The following is a 15,131-nucleotide window of genomic DNA, read 5'->3' as shown; positions in this document are numbered from 1 at the left end:
TGTCTAATTTATTATTATTATTGTTTTTTAGGCTAATTTGTCATTTTGCTAATACTTTAGCTGGCTATCAGCTTCAGCGTTTTAAACTAGTAACTTCAGCAGTTTTAAAAATCAGCTTCAGCCTTTTTTAGTTATCAATTTCAGCATCTTCAGCTATCAGCACTATCATCTTCAGTGGCCAAATTCAGCTTACAGCATTCACACTAGCAAATGTTTGCAGGTAATGCTATATATCTATGTTATAATTATGTTAAAAATGTACGATTATAAAATTGTAAAAATGTAGTTTTAGAGTGTTCAATAAATGTTTATCCTGTTCTGCCCTGTGCTGTGTTTTGGATTTTTTCCCCTTGTGCGGTTGAGTTTGACACCCCTGATCACAGTCAAAAACACTCCAATGATTTTCAAGAAAATCAGGCGGCAGAATAAAATCTTGAATATTCTGCTGATGCCTCCTCATCGCGCGGTAGCAGATGTATTTGTGACTGTAGCATAAGCCATTTTCTATGGGTGACATCATTCTCACTCAGTCCAGTTCTCTTATACAGTCAATGGCTCAGGCATAAGACGAAGACCCACCCCTGGCTGGTTGATGAGAGCAGAGGTAATCCAGGCCTCGCTGGCGATCCAGGTGCGGTTGGTGACATTGTGACGAAGTAGCTCAGAGATGAGCGGACTGAGGTCCACGTCTGACGAGAACACCACAATAATCTTGGCTGTGGACTCAACTACAGTTTGAACAACGCTCTGGATGGCTGCAGGGGAACTCACCTAAAGTTCAGACACGCTTTTAAATTCATACATCAGATTGGCTGAGATGTGAAACACCTGAGGCTTTACCTTTGGCAGGGTCTCAGAAAAGGAGATGCACACACCAGCTTCCTCCACCTGCTCCTTGAAATCTTTGATGCCATACTTGCCGTAATCGTCCTCTGCAGCTATGATGCCCACCCATGTCCAGCCAAAGTGGAGCACCATCTGGGCCATAGCTGTGGACTGGTGCTGGTCATTGGGAATGGTCCTCAGGAAGGTGGGAAACTGGAATTTGTTGTTCAAAGCGGAGCACGTTGAGGAATAACTGACCTGCAGACAAGGTGAAGAAGACTCATCACTTTTTCTGCCATTCATCCACCTTCGTCATCATCAGGGTCATACCTGAGGGAAATGGTAAAGGCCAAGTATTCTGGCCGTGGCAATGGACAGGTCGGAGCCACCAGCGCCCACGAGGGCAGCGAGAGGAGGCCCGTTACCGCAGCGGTAGTTGGGTACTGCCTCGTCTTGGCCCGTCAGGTAGGTCAGAGTCCCCTCCACCGCCTTGGAGATGGTGAAGCAGGAGTCGTAGATGACGTAACCGAGGTTGGTGTTGGGCAGCAGGTCGGTCCTCCTGTTAATTTCATCGATGGCAAACAGCATGGTCTGGGTCCAGCGGAAGGTACGGAAGTTAAATCTGGAAGATTTTTAAATATGTTGGTTTTTAAAAATTGAGAAAAACTGATGAATATTCGTTTTTTTGACAACCTATATATAAAGCAAGCAAAACTTTTTGAGTATTTCAGTTTCAGTAAAGTTCAAAGATGTGCTTATTGTTGTACATTTAACTGCATTTGATGTTGTCTTGAGTTTATTGTGGCTAATTGGTCCCAAAGCTGCTGCATTGAAGTCCTGAGGTTAATAGGTCAAATAAATTCATCTGTGACATAAAATTCAGACGTTACACAAATAAACAAACCTACATGAGCTGATGAAATAGTGCAAAAGAGGCCTGAGGAGTACCGCCGACTCAACTCACCCTTCACATCCTGAGGACACAGGCACCCTGGAAGTGTTCCCATCATTGGAGGCGATGCGTTTGTGAACTGGAAACATTCCTCCAATAACGACCTTCTTCTTCTCCACATCTTTGTAGCTGTTCAGGTTGAACTTGGCCTTCAGTTTGCAGGTGGATACAGCCGAGACGGATCCGTGAAGACAAAAAAGGGCACAGAATCCGAGAGCAAAGCCTCTGATATCCATCCTTTGTGACGGCTCGGAGAAGTTTAGGAAGCTCTCACCGGAGCAGGCGGCAAACAAGGCTGCAGCATGAGACAGGTGTCTCATCTGCTCTCAGGGGAAAAGCGCCACAAACAGAATCAAAGCAGATGCAGGAGTGTACTAAAAGAGGGATACTTCATAGAGTTTTCATCTCTTTAAAATTGTTTTTATTTTAGAAAACACTAAAAACATGGAAGAAAATTGTTTTTTTCCTTCTCAGAAACACACAAGTGTCAAAACTATAATTACACAACTAAACACATCCAATTTCCTAGAAATGTACCCACAATTGATCCCATTTCAACAGTCCTGCAGCACATTTCATGGCTGTGTGCTTTAGGTAAACTGCTAGAGGCCATGATTTAATTGTCAGCTGCAGGTGGCAACTTGTACCATCTAGAAAACAGGCCATTACAGAACAGCAACTGTACCCAAATCAGCCCTGCCCCATGAGTGCAGGTCTGCCATGTATCCGACCTGTCTGTTCATGTCTGTCAGTCTGCAGGGAGGAACACACCTGAACCACCGGCACAGAGAGAGGCACATGCTGGACTGTTGTTATCCTATGAATAGAATCAATCAGGAGGAATTATCTTTAATAAGATGTACCAACTTCTGTGTGTGATTCCTAAACAATGTCAAAAATCTGTTACATCTATAGAGGTTTAGAATATGGTGGTTCTATGAAAAAATATATGTATTTCAACCAATAGGAATCCAACACCTTGGTGCCCCCAGTGTCTGAATGATTTCCATCCCCATTAGTATCTAAGTGTGTCACACAAAACCCAAATCACTAAAATGCCATAAAACTGTGAACGTTTTTCATCCTCCCCTGCCCTTCTAAGAATGGAACATTCCAGCAAAAGCAATCTAGCAAGCGAAGAAAGATTTTTCAAAGAGGTAAAAACGAAGAAAACAGTAAGAAGAAGCGTTGTAATGTGAAAAAAGCAAATAATGCAAGAAGAAAGCAAGAAATGCGTTGCTGCACTTCCTAGAGTGCAGGAAGACAAAACAGAAAAAAGAACAACAAAATTATTAGAAAACAGTCAAAATATTGTGAAGACAACATTGTAGAGAAAAGGTAAAACAATTCTCAAGAATAAAATAATGAAAAAAATCTGGAAAAAAACAAAAATTTATTCATTAAATTAGAATTTTATTTTGAAAAGTTTTCATGTAAAATTTCAACTTTTTAAGTCATAAATTTATGAATTGACTCTTGTGAAACACTGGGGTTTTTTCCCATAATGCTATGACTTATCTTCATATATTTATACATTTATTTTATTTCATGGTGGCTCTAATACTCCATCAAAAGAAAAGGATTAGAAAAGGAGAGAAGAGGCAAAGATGGAGGGGGGAGAAAACGTTCATTTTGAGAAAATTTCTTTGGAATTTACACCACTGAACTGTGAACTGTTTTCAAGTATTTTTGAAAACAGTCAAAATGTGATGAAGACAAAATTGTAAAATTGTGAAGAAAGGTCAAAATTTCTCAAGAATAATTTCATGAAATTACGAGAAAAAAAGTTACTATTGTTTTCATTAAATTTTGAGATTTTTTTCTTTATAATTGACCCCACTCCATAATGAACTGTTTTAGCATTTTTGTTTCTTTTGCCTCCTCTAGTAAAACCTGACTAAATAATAAACAGAAACACTGCAGAGGGCCCCAAAATGGTGTTCGCCTGGGGCCCCCAAACTGCTAAGTCCGCCTCTGGCAGGGACAGACTTAGCATTAGGCAAAGGAGTGCGGTTGCCTGGGCCACCCCCAACACCTTGGAGGGCCCCCTTAAAAAATATCTAAAATAATCTCCACAACCATTATTAATTAACTTAAAAAACCCAAATTACTAAAATGGCACAAGGCTGCTCACATAAAGGTGTTCCATCCTCCCCACATCGCCTTGCAGCAATGGGATATTCCATCGATAGCAAGTTAACAGCAGACAGAAGTTGTTTGAAGGCATTAAAAAAATCACACAAAATTCTAATAATGCAAGTTAAACTACAACAAAACTAATGTCCAGGAAGATAAAAGAAAAACAGAATCAAAGAAATTCAATAAAAAGGAGAAAGTTGAGAAAAGGGAAGAAAAAAGGAAAGGAAAGACAAAAAGAGAAGGGTACAGAAAAGGGGCAGAAAATGTCAATTTTTAGATTTATTTTATTTTTTAAATTAATGCCACTCTAGTGTCCTGTTTTTGTTCCATCATTCAAGGAAACATTCAACACCTGCAGGGGGACAATACCAAACTGCTAAGTCAGCCACTGCCAGTAAGTGAGGTAAATCTTTCCTACTGAAGTTGGTCTAAACCTTCACTTAATACTTTTTAAGCTCAACTTTAACTTTGTTTTCTATCTAGTTATGCAGAACTCCTTTAAAAAGCAGCTCAAGGGACATTTAAAACCTCCAATACATTCTGTTCCATCGATAAGATTAACTGCATGTTTCCAAATCTTTGTCTCTGAACTCGCTGAGCTCAACAGCTGAAGGAGTAGTTGAACTCTTGAACGTTTGTACAAGTTGGTCATTTTGATCAGAATCAATCAACTTTTTTAGATAAACTAGTAAACATGACTGTGATTTCTTTAGGTCTGCAATCTGCAGGTCACTGGTTTAATCCAACTTTATTTCTGCAGCATCTTTCAAAGTAAAAACTGAATGTGTTTCACACTAAAACAAAGCAAACAAAATTTTAAAAAAGTTGAAGCAAAATCTTGAAGGACAATTTATAGGTGAAATATAAAATAGGAAACTAATAGTCAAAAGCCAACCTCATTCCAGCAGTTTGGGCTTCACCTGCAGGATAGCCAAACCTGAGGGTGTAAGGGCTTCATCCACTGTGGAAGTTTCAACGAAAAAAACTCATCTTTTTGCCTAACTTTTAAGTAGTTTTTACATTTCCTCATATATATTTACAATGTGTATGTGTTGGGGAGCTTTTATATTGACTAGTATTTTTACTATATTTCTTTTATTATTTATTTATATAAAACATCTTGAGGTGTTCTAAAAGCAACCTACAAATAAAGTCGAATTTGAATCAAAAATCAGTTCTTTAAACTAGAAGATATAATAGTAAAAACAGAAAATGACAAATTCCCTCCCTGTTTTTCATTTAGTTCTGCTTCTGTTTGGTGCAGTGTGATTCATGTGTTGTCCCTCTTTCCCACTCCCCTCTGGGAGAGATTCCACGTGGCTCATCTCTGCTCCTGTCCTTGGAAGTGGACCTCGCCTCTGGCTCATCTCACACGCCCCAGCTGTCTGCCAGTTCCATCTGGATGAAGCCCATCTGCAACACCATTCCAAGTTGTGGTTGTAGATTTGGATAAGCTAATTTTTCTTTAAAAATTTTGGTACATCGTCTGTCCGTCCTGGTGGAGGATCCCTCTTTCATGTGACATCCTTGAGGTTTCAATTTTTTTTTTAGGAGTTTTTCCTTCCAGAGAAGAAGGGCCTAAGGGCAGGAATTCCCTGTGTCGTTTAGCAACCGGCTATTGTTTATATTGTATGATTGATCCTTTGTTTCTGGACAATTGTGAAGCCCATTGAGACGATGTGTTGTGTAATTGGGCTAAATAAATAAAATTGAATTTAATTATTTCTGTGAGAAGCATCTGGATAATTTTATAACTGAAACTTTTGGGTTTTTTTTACATTTTCTGTAATTTAATTACTTTTATTTAATATTTTATATTGCAGTTTTGGAGTTTTTTCTTGGTTGCTCTAGTAAAGCATTTCTTTGTCCATCCATCCATCTTCTTCCACTCATCCAGGACCGGGTCGCGGGGGCAGCAGTCTAAGCAAAGTTGCCCAGACTTCCCTCTCCCCGGCCACTTCCTCCAGCTCTTCTGGGGGGACCCCGAGGCGTTCCCAGGCAAGCCGAGAAACATAGTCTCTCCAGCGTGTCCTGGGTCTTCCCCGGGGCCTCCCCCCCAGTGGGACATGCCCGGAACGCCTCACCAGGGAGGCGTCCAGGAGGCATCCGAACCAGATGTCCGAACCACCTCAACTGGCTCCTCTCGATGCGGAGGAGAAGCGGCTCTACTCTGAGCTCTCTCCGGGTGACTGAGCTTCTCACCCTATCTCTAAGGGAGCGCCCAGCCACCCTCCGGAGAAAACTCATTTCAGCCGCTTGTAGTCGGGATCTCATTCTTTCGGTCACGACCCAGAGCTCATGACCATAGGTGAGTACAGGAACAAAGATCGACCGATAAATTGAGAGCTTTGCTTCCTGGCTCAGCTCTCTTTTCACCCCAACGGACCGGTACAGCGACCGCATAATAGCGGACGCCGCTCCAATCCGCCTGTCGATCTCACGTTCCGATCTTCCCTCACTCGTGAACAAGACCCCAAGATATTTAAACTCCTCCACCTGAGGCAGGAGCACTCCACCCACCGAGAGAGGACAATTTCTTTGTAATAAATATAAATTTTCTTTCCTTCCACTATCTTTTTCTTAGATTATGCAACATTGTCACGCGTTAAAATAAAAGCCCAGCCATAATCAAAGTTTGAACATTGAGATCTTTATTAAAGCTCAGTTTTCCATTGTACAAATGTTGTTGAGACTGCATGCAGTGGCTTGGTTTGAGGCACGTTACCAAGAAGAATGAAGATCACTAACCAACAATAAAAGAATGAAATTGCATAACTTAATCTTATTGTAATGTCCACGTTTGGCTCTTCTATGGAGACAAATGTGACATAAAATGCACATTTATAAAAGGCAGAACAGAAGAGGGAACACAAAAGAAAGCAATATGGACGAGTCAGAACATCTGGCTGAAAGTTAAGGGTTCAACGGAGGCACAAAAGCAAATTCTGGAGGCAGGAGAACCACAACATTGCAGTTAAATGTTTATAATGAGGGTATAGTACACTTTTAAAAACCCAGTTGAACCTGAGCACTATATTCACTAAGATCTAAATGAGGACGCTGCAGGGAGGTTGGTTGAGCTGAACTCAGCAGCTCTAGACGATCATGAACGGGAAGGCTGCTCCAATGAAGTTCTCACACGACAGATTTGTACACTTACGGTTCCTGTGAATGGATGATTTGTTGTGCTGATGTAGCACCTAGGCGTTACAAGTGACTAAATGTGCAAAACGGTGCCTCCACGCAACACAAAAGCAGCCAAATGGTGACACGATAAACTCTACCGCTCTTATAGTTTAGACCTTTTTTTGCCTTTTTTAGTCTTCACATAAACACACACGTACTGCAACATTTGGAGAACACTCCTGCATCCCCGTCTGTGGACAGGAGTCCCAAACAGCTCACACCAAAGAAAACCACGGAACAGGCACATACACGGTTACAGCTCCAGTCGGCGTCCATCACTGCAGCACAAGCTACTCTGCCGTCTGAGCGGCGCAGCATCCACGGCTCTCGTCTAGAAGATCCTCAAGAGTCCACTATCATCAATATAGTTCATTACACTTTTGGCAAAAGAGAAAAACTTAAAAGTTGGTCACACGGGTCGTCGGTTCCGACAGCCTTTGTCATCACACGCGGTAAACAGGCGGAAATAAAGAGCCTAAAAAGTGACAGCTAATTGGATTCAGCACCTCCTCTCACCCATACGGAGCTTCACAACACGTGATTCCTTGCTTCACTCGTCCTACCACGTCTGCTGAGGTACCTCCTCAAGTCACAAAGTCTGACCCGGCAAAGCGGAGACGTTTGTGTTAGCAGGGCAGAGAACTGTTGCAGAATAATCAAAAGTAACAATATATTAGTAAAAAGCAACATTTATTCAATCTCTAGAGCCGGAAAAAATAAGACCGAGGAGGAGTGGTGGGGAGGGCAGAGCAGCAGCGCCTCTGCATGTGCACCTGTCACAGTAAGACCCGCCCCCCCACCGGGAATGTTGAAGACAAAAAAGGGAGGTTGGTTTCTTTTGTTTTAATCTGGGACAGAGAAGGAGAGCAGTTTACCAGCACTCTGAATCTGGTGAGTGTGTTTGCTCATTGTGTGTGTCTGCGTGTGTCCGTCAACGTCAGGGCGGGTTCTATTCCCACTCCGTGGTCCCGGGCGGTTTGGAGGTCAGATCATACATGACTCTGGAGATGCCGGGGATCTTGCTGATCTCATTTACCATTTTCAGCACCACCTAAAGGAAACACACAGAATATGTGGTTCTGTGAGCACTGGAGGATTTTAAAGACCACCTTTTAATCTATTGTAAAAGCGTTCCTTTTGGTCTTAATTATGATAATGCAGTTTTTAGCCAAAGTCTCATAACCTGCATTGTTTTCTAGGACATAGTTTCTGCAGAATTCCCAATTATTTGAGTAAAGAAATACTCAATGCTGTTTTGATCTCAATTTTCTTAAAATATGTCCTCCAACATAAAAAAAAGGCCACAAGATCATGTTAAAAACCCGATTTTCATTGAGGATCCCCTCATTCAAGAAGAATGTCATAGGAAACTTTACCTCCTCTGGGATGTGGTTGCCAGGCATGGCGGCGATGCCCGTCATGAAGTCGCTGGTGATGAAGGTGCGGATCACCACAGAGCGCCTGCAGGATGGCTGCTTCTGCAGGGGGTCACGGTCAAAGTGGAGGGGTGTGAGGATCACTGGCATCTGGCTGATCTTGCCTGAGAACCCTGTTAATAAAAAAGAGAGAAATAAAAGTTTAGCTGATCGTACATGAATCAAGCAAAAGCCAAGAAACAAAAAACAAAAACTGAAATATACTGTATACTTTTGAAAACAAAAGGTATCAAATTCTAAGGCTCAATATAAACAAATTAAAAATATTCAATAAAAATAAATATTCCATTATAGACAAGATCCATGAAATTGTTATCTTCATTTTCATAATCAAAAGGCTAGAGTTGATTTAAGGTTGTAAAACCTAAAATTACACTTTTCTCAGACAGAACACAACCCACTATGCAAAATAAATAAATAAATATAAAGCATCCAAAATTGCACTAAAAACATTCTGCGCTACAGTGAGTGACCGCTCTTTAAAGCAAAGTGCAAATTTCAGAGAATAGAAGAGGATTTTATGGTCCTTTTAAAAGGTTTTTAAAGTTTTTTTTTTTTTTTTTCCAGAAATGACTGATTTCTCACTTGATTAGTCAATGCACCTTAGCAGAAACATGTTTTTGTTTATTTACAGTGACATTTTTATACAATAAGTGAAATATTTAAGAGAAATTCATGCAGCTTCATCAACAAACTTCCACTTAAAGTGAAAGATTTGTTCTTAGAATAATCTTGCTAACATTAGGGGTGTAGGGGGAAATCGATGCGGCAAAGTATTGTGATATTTCATTTGACGATACTTGTACCAATTTAAAATGCTGAAATGACGATATTTAAAGAATTTTGTATGAGCATCCTTCAGCGTGTCACTTTATTTTCCACATAAATCTTCACCTCCTCGTTGGCAGCAGAGAGCACTGAGCCTCCTAGAGCAGCTCTTCACCACACCAGAACCACAACAAGATCTCGTGAGAACCAGCTTGAGTTAAATGTTCCGCCTTGTGGTTTTGGGTCTTATGTGACATGTACTACTTCGTTTTTACTTTGGTTGGTTCCTGAACCAAAACTCTTTGCCAAGTTGCTGCCAGTATTATAAAACAATAGGAGTCACTGTGCTCCTCAGATAAGGAGTGAAACTGCAGCTGCCCAGCGGGTCACGCCTCTGTCAAAATGCTGTCAGCAAAACCAGCAAACGTTCTGCTGAACTTCTGAGCTCTGGAGTCTAGTTCAGTGACCTGATGGATCAGAGAGTACAATGCTCTGAAAAAAGCCCATCATTGTGGTGATGAGCGGTGAAATACGTGTTTACTTCAGTGTGTGAGTAAACGGAGCTGTAGTGCAGACTGTCGTGTAAACAAAGCATTTCAGCCACATTCACGCGCTCTCCTTCATCCTGTCATCACACTGAAATGTTTCTGGAAAGAATTGAAAGAATTTTTTCCGCTTTAGTTTTGAAGCTCCTGTTTAAATGTTAGATTTAGCCATGCTGGAAATAAACAGCACTTTTTTGTCCTTAATCATACTTTTAGAACCTTATTAGTTAAGACACACTCATTCTATTTCTTTCTTGTATTACAAAGCATTTAGTTGTGGAAATGAGACAATGTTAAAAACAAATATTTCTTAATTTACCAAAAGAAAAGGACCTGGAACCCACCTTGGGGTAAAAGCAACTTGCATATGAGATACAGTTGCAGTGCTTAATGTAGTGATCATTAAATAAAATTATTTTTACTATTTTTTTTACAATGAAGGACATATTAATATTAATGTAGAGTTTTTTTCTAATTCATACTCTTAAAAAAAAGTAAAAAAAATGTTCTGGGACATATCATGATAAGGATTGTATCCTGAGACACGAATCAAGATATGTATTGTATATGTATGAATCATATCAGACTCTTACCAACAAAAACCTCTAGTTGACATGAAAATAATTTATTACTTATAAAACAGTGTTTAATTGAGACTTCCATTCAATTAGTTATGCTGTAAAGTAAGAAAAAATCCCTGTTGTTCCACTTCTTATTTACTTTTTGTTGTAAAAACTGCTTTATAAAAAATAAAATTTAATGTAGATAATGTGTGATGACATGATCTTAATAAGTAAAAACTTTTACAGATATAAAACAAGAGTAAATGTGTCTTAAATTGATAAATTAAGCAAGTTTGGCAATTATATTGACTCATAAATGACTTTAAAAACTGTATTTAATAGACTGGAATTGCCAAAACAATTTAAACCTAATTTAAATTCTAATAAATCTAAACTACACGAAGCTGAGAGTGTTTGAAATCCTTCAAGAGTCAACACTTACCAGACTCTCTAAGAATAGCATGAGCCACAAAGTCCGCCTGTCTGAGCGTGCTCAGAACACCTGTGGTCAGGAAAGTTGGAGTAATGTCTTGAGGCGGCTCCTTAACATGTGGGCCAAAAATATACACGACTCTGGAGTGAAGGGAAAAAAAAGAGAAAGTCAATGCAGGGATTTTATGGTGATGTGTCTGAGTCTAAAATGCTTAAAGGATATTTTTGTTGTTCGGATACTGAAGGAAGTTTGGATCTTACCTGTTGATGGTATGGCACATACGAGGGATGAGTCTAGACAGGAACATGAGGGATTCCCAGTGTGGAGATTCTTTACTTGTGACCCCACACACATAACTGTAGGACCTACAATCTCCCTGGAACAGAAAAATTCATACTTGAACTCTACATTGAAAAGAGGAAAAAAGTTAGAGTTGATTTCATAAACTCATGCTCTCTATTTTTGAATGAGAGCTGCCTGTGTTTATCCACAGCAGCCAGTCTGGCCCACAGCTTTAGGTCTGGCTCACATGTAAACCTCTGGTGTCAAACAGGAAGTGGCGAGCACACGTACATCAATGAAATTTAAAAATATCTCTAACTCAGTGTTTTCAATACCCACAGACACCCCCTCTTGCCAGTACACACCTGTTTCAGTAAACCAAAATTCAGTCTCTTTTTTTTCGATTTCAAAAAAAAACTTTGAAAAAAAAGAGAACCTTCATTGACACTTTACTTTGAAGATTGAAGCTATTCTTTAGTTTTAAAGCAGTAACTACATTCCCTGGAGTGTATTTTTTACTCTACTATATTTATAAAGATCACATATCAGAAATATGAGACATTAGCAATATTCATACTTGTATCTGAGTATTTGGATAAAGTCCTGCAGAACAGAGCTCCTGATTGGTTGATGCAATGTGAATTTTCCCCTAAATTTGGAGATTAAAACTGGCAATTTTATGTCACATGTCAGAATTTTTGATGCACTGTGCTGCTGCTAAAGCATCATCTCCTGGCCTCAGGACCTTAAGATTAAACATAGATGGCTCAATGTGTGAGTCACGTTTGATGTGAACGCAGCATTCAGAATATTATTCTGCAGTTGGATCAGCTGACCTACCTGGACGCCGACAGTTTTGATGGGTAGCAGGAAGGCATTGAGTGAATGAAGGCTGGTGATCTGCATGAGCTTCTCCTCCTCCTCATCTGATATGCAGGATTTAACTCTCTGGAGCAAGGCATGTGGCTGAAGGGAACAGAAAGAAGAGACGCTTGGAAAAGTGGAGCTGATGGGACAAGAGCCAACAGCAGGCTGTCTGCAGCAGAGAAAACGCTGAACTCTTGGTCAACCTTTTCTACATGTGCAACATGGAACATTTCAGGTTATTAAAGTCAATAAAACATATTCACATAAAAAACAGAGCTACTTTGAACTAGTTGTTCAACACTTTTGAGAACACTTTTCCAGGATAAACATTAACAGTTTCCTTCTGTAGTTATGGGGAAAAAAACATAATAGAACATCTCCCTTGCGCTTTATGTACCACAATCATTACATTTTAAAGAAGTAACACACTAGTGAATGTGGTCAGTCATTCACTTCAGAAAGTGGCTCCATATTAAAAATGACAGAAAAAGAGGCATCAAGAAAGGACAAAAAAAGCAATCCTCAACTGTGCAAGCCGGAGATTTGTACTATGTCTCCACACTGGAAAAAAAAAGGAAAACAACTCGGAGCCTCTGAATCGATGATGTCGACTGTTTAGTGGACCAGACAGTTCCAGCCCAAAATCAAACATCTGTGGGTCCTACAAACGGTTTTTCCTAAAGTATTTTTTGTCATTCTGAAAGTTTTTTTTTTAATTTGGTTGTTGACAATTGAGTAAGTGCAGGAGTTCTCTATCCATAGTAATTAAAAAAACAGCTATGCATGTTATTATTACTGTCCCCATAATATAACATGATGAACAGAAAGAATAGAGAACATTATATTGTTTTCTATAGTGTTCTCGCACTATACTGCGGTTCACTTTTCGCTGCCTTGCTGCATTCTGTTTTTTTCTCTCTCTTTTTTTTAACAGTGTACGGTGTTCTGCTTCCTGATTGGCTGAAGACCTTGTGAATCAATCCTGGCTCCTATACAGAATGCATTCAGTTTATCTACATAAATCTTCAATTGCAGGCAGAACTTTGTTTTCATGATTTGCTATGTAAGTTTGAATGTTTATGAAAATGTTTCACATCTGTCATAAAAGTTGATAAAGTGAAGGGTTTTACTATCTTAAAGCTTCTATAATTATACTTCACAGATTTCACCTGTTGAAGGTTATTTTTAGACCGTAACTCTCACGAGGGACTTCTGTATAACACAGGTGTTTTTTTTATCATTTGGCAGATCTCCACAGGTCATATAATACTTTATTTTCTGTGTGGCAGACTAAGTGAAAAGTAAAAAAATAATTCTCCTTTTTGCAAGCACAGTTCAGGCAGGATAAAGGATAAGCTTTACTCAATTTTAGCGATCACGTCTTATGCTTAGATAGTATTCACCAAAAACATTCATCTGTACAGTGTTCAAAGAGCAAAGAGTAAAGTGCTTTTTCTCCAATAAAAACAGGGTCCCATCAGCAGGGTATGTATTTGAGTAACACAAACAAACAACAAGCATTTGTTTTTCCACCTCACTGACCTTTTTGACACTTGCAGAAAAGTCTGCGACGATTTTTAGGATATTGTTCGTTTCTGCAAAATCCTTACAGATGTAAGGCTCCTCTGCACAAATCACTCGGATGGACAAACCGGGACCTAAACAGCAGGAAAACAATGATTATTTTTAACAGATACGGGATAGAGGGATTCAGAGAAAATAAGCTTTGAAGTCAAAATAAAATAAGGTATAAAAAAAACTGAAAAGTTACTTTGGCATAAGAGTTCAATAAGGTGTTTTTGCGTTTACCAGGAAACGGATGTCGTGAGACGATCTCCTCTGGAAGGCCCAACTCCCTCCCGAGTGCTCTGACCTCATCTTTATGAAAGTCTTTCAGCGGTTCGATTACTCTTCCCTGGACGGTAAATCACAGAGCGCAATCAACATTTCGGCTAGAAGGAAGTGATGTGTTTAAAAGTTCTGCAGTGGAGCGTTCATGCAAAAGTGTTTGGCCAAACAAAAGAAAGCAACATCTGACCACAAATTAGAACGTTTCTTCCAACAATCTGGAAGACGTTAATGAGCAGGTTTGAGGTTTCTTTTGTATTTTTAAGGGTTTAGTTTAACTCCATGCAGACTTTGTTGAAATATAATCTACGCAAATGTTCTACTTTCTAACTTAACTGTTTAATAATTTTCTGAATCCTCTACATCTGAGAAACAGCGGGTCTTGACCTAAATTTCTTGTGTGTTGTGTGCGATCAAATACCTCATCTCTGAGTTTGCGGATGAGCTCGGTGTCGTTGTGATGCGTTTTGATGACCTCCGCTTTGCCACTTGCAAGATGAGAGGCGCTCTCAATGAGATCAGGCCTCAACGTACCCTGAGCCAAGAAGACGTCCTCGGGGATTAGGTTCATCTCTCCGATAACTTCGTTCGCCACCTGCGAAGTAAGACGATTCAAAACGTGAGATTCGACAGAGAAGCGGGCGCTAAAGCACCAAAGAAAACCTCTGAAAGGTGCAACGCACTTTGACGAAGGTGTCTCCGATAATTTTTCTTTTCTCCTCTGGATTGGTGGTCATGTTTAAGGTCTTGCTGATGCGTTTTCGAGGTGTTCTGTCCTCTTCTGAGATTGGGAGGGTTGTTGTTCCGTTGTAGAACGTGTGCGCTGCATTAATCACTAACAGAAAAATGAGAATTTGTAGCATTACAGAATACAATCACAGGGAACAGATTCACTGAACAAAGAATTTCTTAATGAAAGGTTTCCTGAAGTGGGGTCCAACGACTTACCTTTGACGTCAATACCCAGCTTGGTAAGAGCTTCTTCCACACTTTGACTTTCCTTCTTCCTCATGAAGCCGTTGTCGATGTGAACGGCTATGACCTGCTCCCGGGGCAGAGCTTTGTTGAGGAGGGCCGTGCAAACGGTGGAATCCACTCCTCCACTTAGCAGTACCTAAAAACCAAAATCACAATGTTAGAAAAGTAATTTAAACCACTGGCTTTCATTAAATTCATTATCTTTTTTTTTATTTCATCAAAAAACAATCTGTTGTTTTATTCATTAGCTGGCTAAAACCAGAAAGAAATTATTTATTCATTTAAATGAAGCTGAACAAAAGTTTTTAG

General features: G+C 39.8%; 2 protein-coding genes across 3 annotated transcripts in view; both read right to left on the bottom strand.

Annotated features, from left to right (window-relative positions):
- LOC112149331 (vomeronasal type-2 receptor 1) overlaps positions 1–2,528 on the bottom strand; it is an 8,398-nt gene extending 5,870 nt beyond the window's left edge. The window contains 4 exon segments of the mRNA XM_036217269.1: positions 580–771; positions 841–1,083; positions 1,156–1,447; positions 1,790–2,528. Of these exon segments, the coding sequence (XP_036073162.1) occupies positions 580–771; positions 841–1,083; positions 1,156–1,447; positions 1,790–2,097 (1,035 nt within the window). The 5' untranslated portion in view covers positions 2,098–2,528.
- Positions 2,529–6,544: 4,016 nt separating this feature from the next.
- The window catches only part of gmps (guanine monophosphate synthase), a 15,915-nt gene continuing 7,328 nt past the window's right edge, over positions 6,545–15,131 (bottom strand). For both annotated transcript variants that reach the window (XM_024277190.2, XM_024277191.2), the window contains 10 exons: positions 14,793–14,958; positions 14,528–14,679; positions 14,266–14,439; positions 13,806–13,911; positions 13,539–13,654; positions 11,970–12,095; positions 11,108–11,223; positions 10,857–10,987; positions 8,479–8,651; positions 6,545–8,153 (listed from right to left, as the gene is read on the bottom strand). In XM_024277190.2, the coding sequence (XP_024132958.1) occupies positions 8,052–8,153; positions 8,479–8,651; positions 10,857–10,987; positions 11,108–11,223; positions 11,970–12,095; positions 13,539–13,654; positions 13,806–13,911; positions 14,266–14,439; positions 14,528–14,679; positions 14,793–14,958 (1,362 nt within the window). In that variant the 3' untranslated portion in view covers positions 6,545–8,051. The remainder of the gene's footprint in view (positions 8,154–8,478; positions 8,652–10,856; positions 10,988–11,107; positions 11,224–11,969; positions 12,096–13,538; positions 13,655–13,805; positions 13,912–14,265; positions 14,440–14,527; positions 14,680–14,792; positions 14,959–15,131) is intronic.

The sequence above is a fragment of the Oryzias melastigma genome, linkage group LG19 (genome assembly GCF_002922805.2).
Source record: "Oryzias melastigma strain HK-1 linkage group LG19, ASM292280v2, whole genome shotgun sequence".
Classification (NCBI taxonomy): domain Eukaryota; kingdom Metazoa; phylum Chordata; class Actinopteri; order Beloniformes; family Adrianichthyidae; genus Oryzias; species Oryzias melastigma.
The sequence above is the reverse complement of the archived record's forward strand: the minus strand, read 5'-3'. Positions and strand labels throughout refer to the sequence as shown.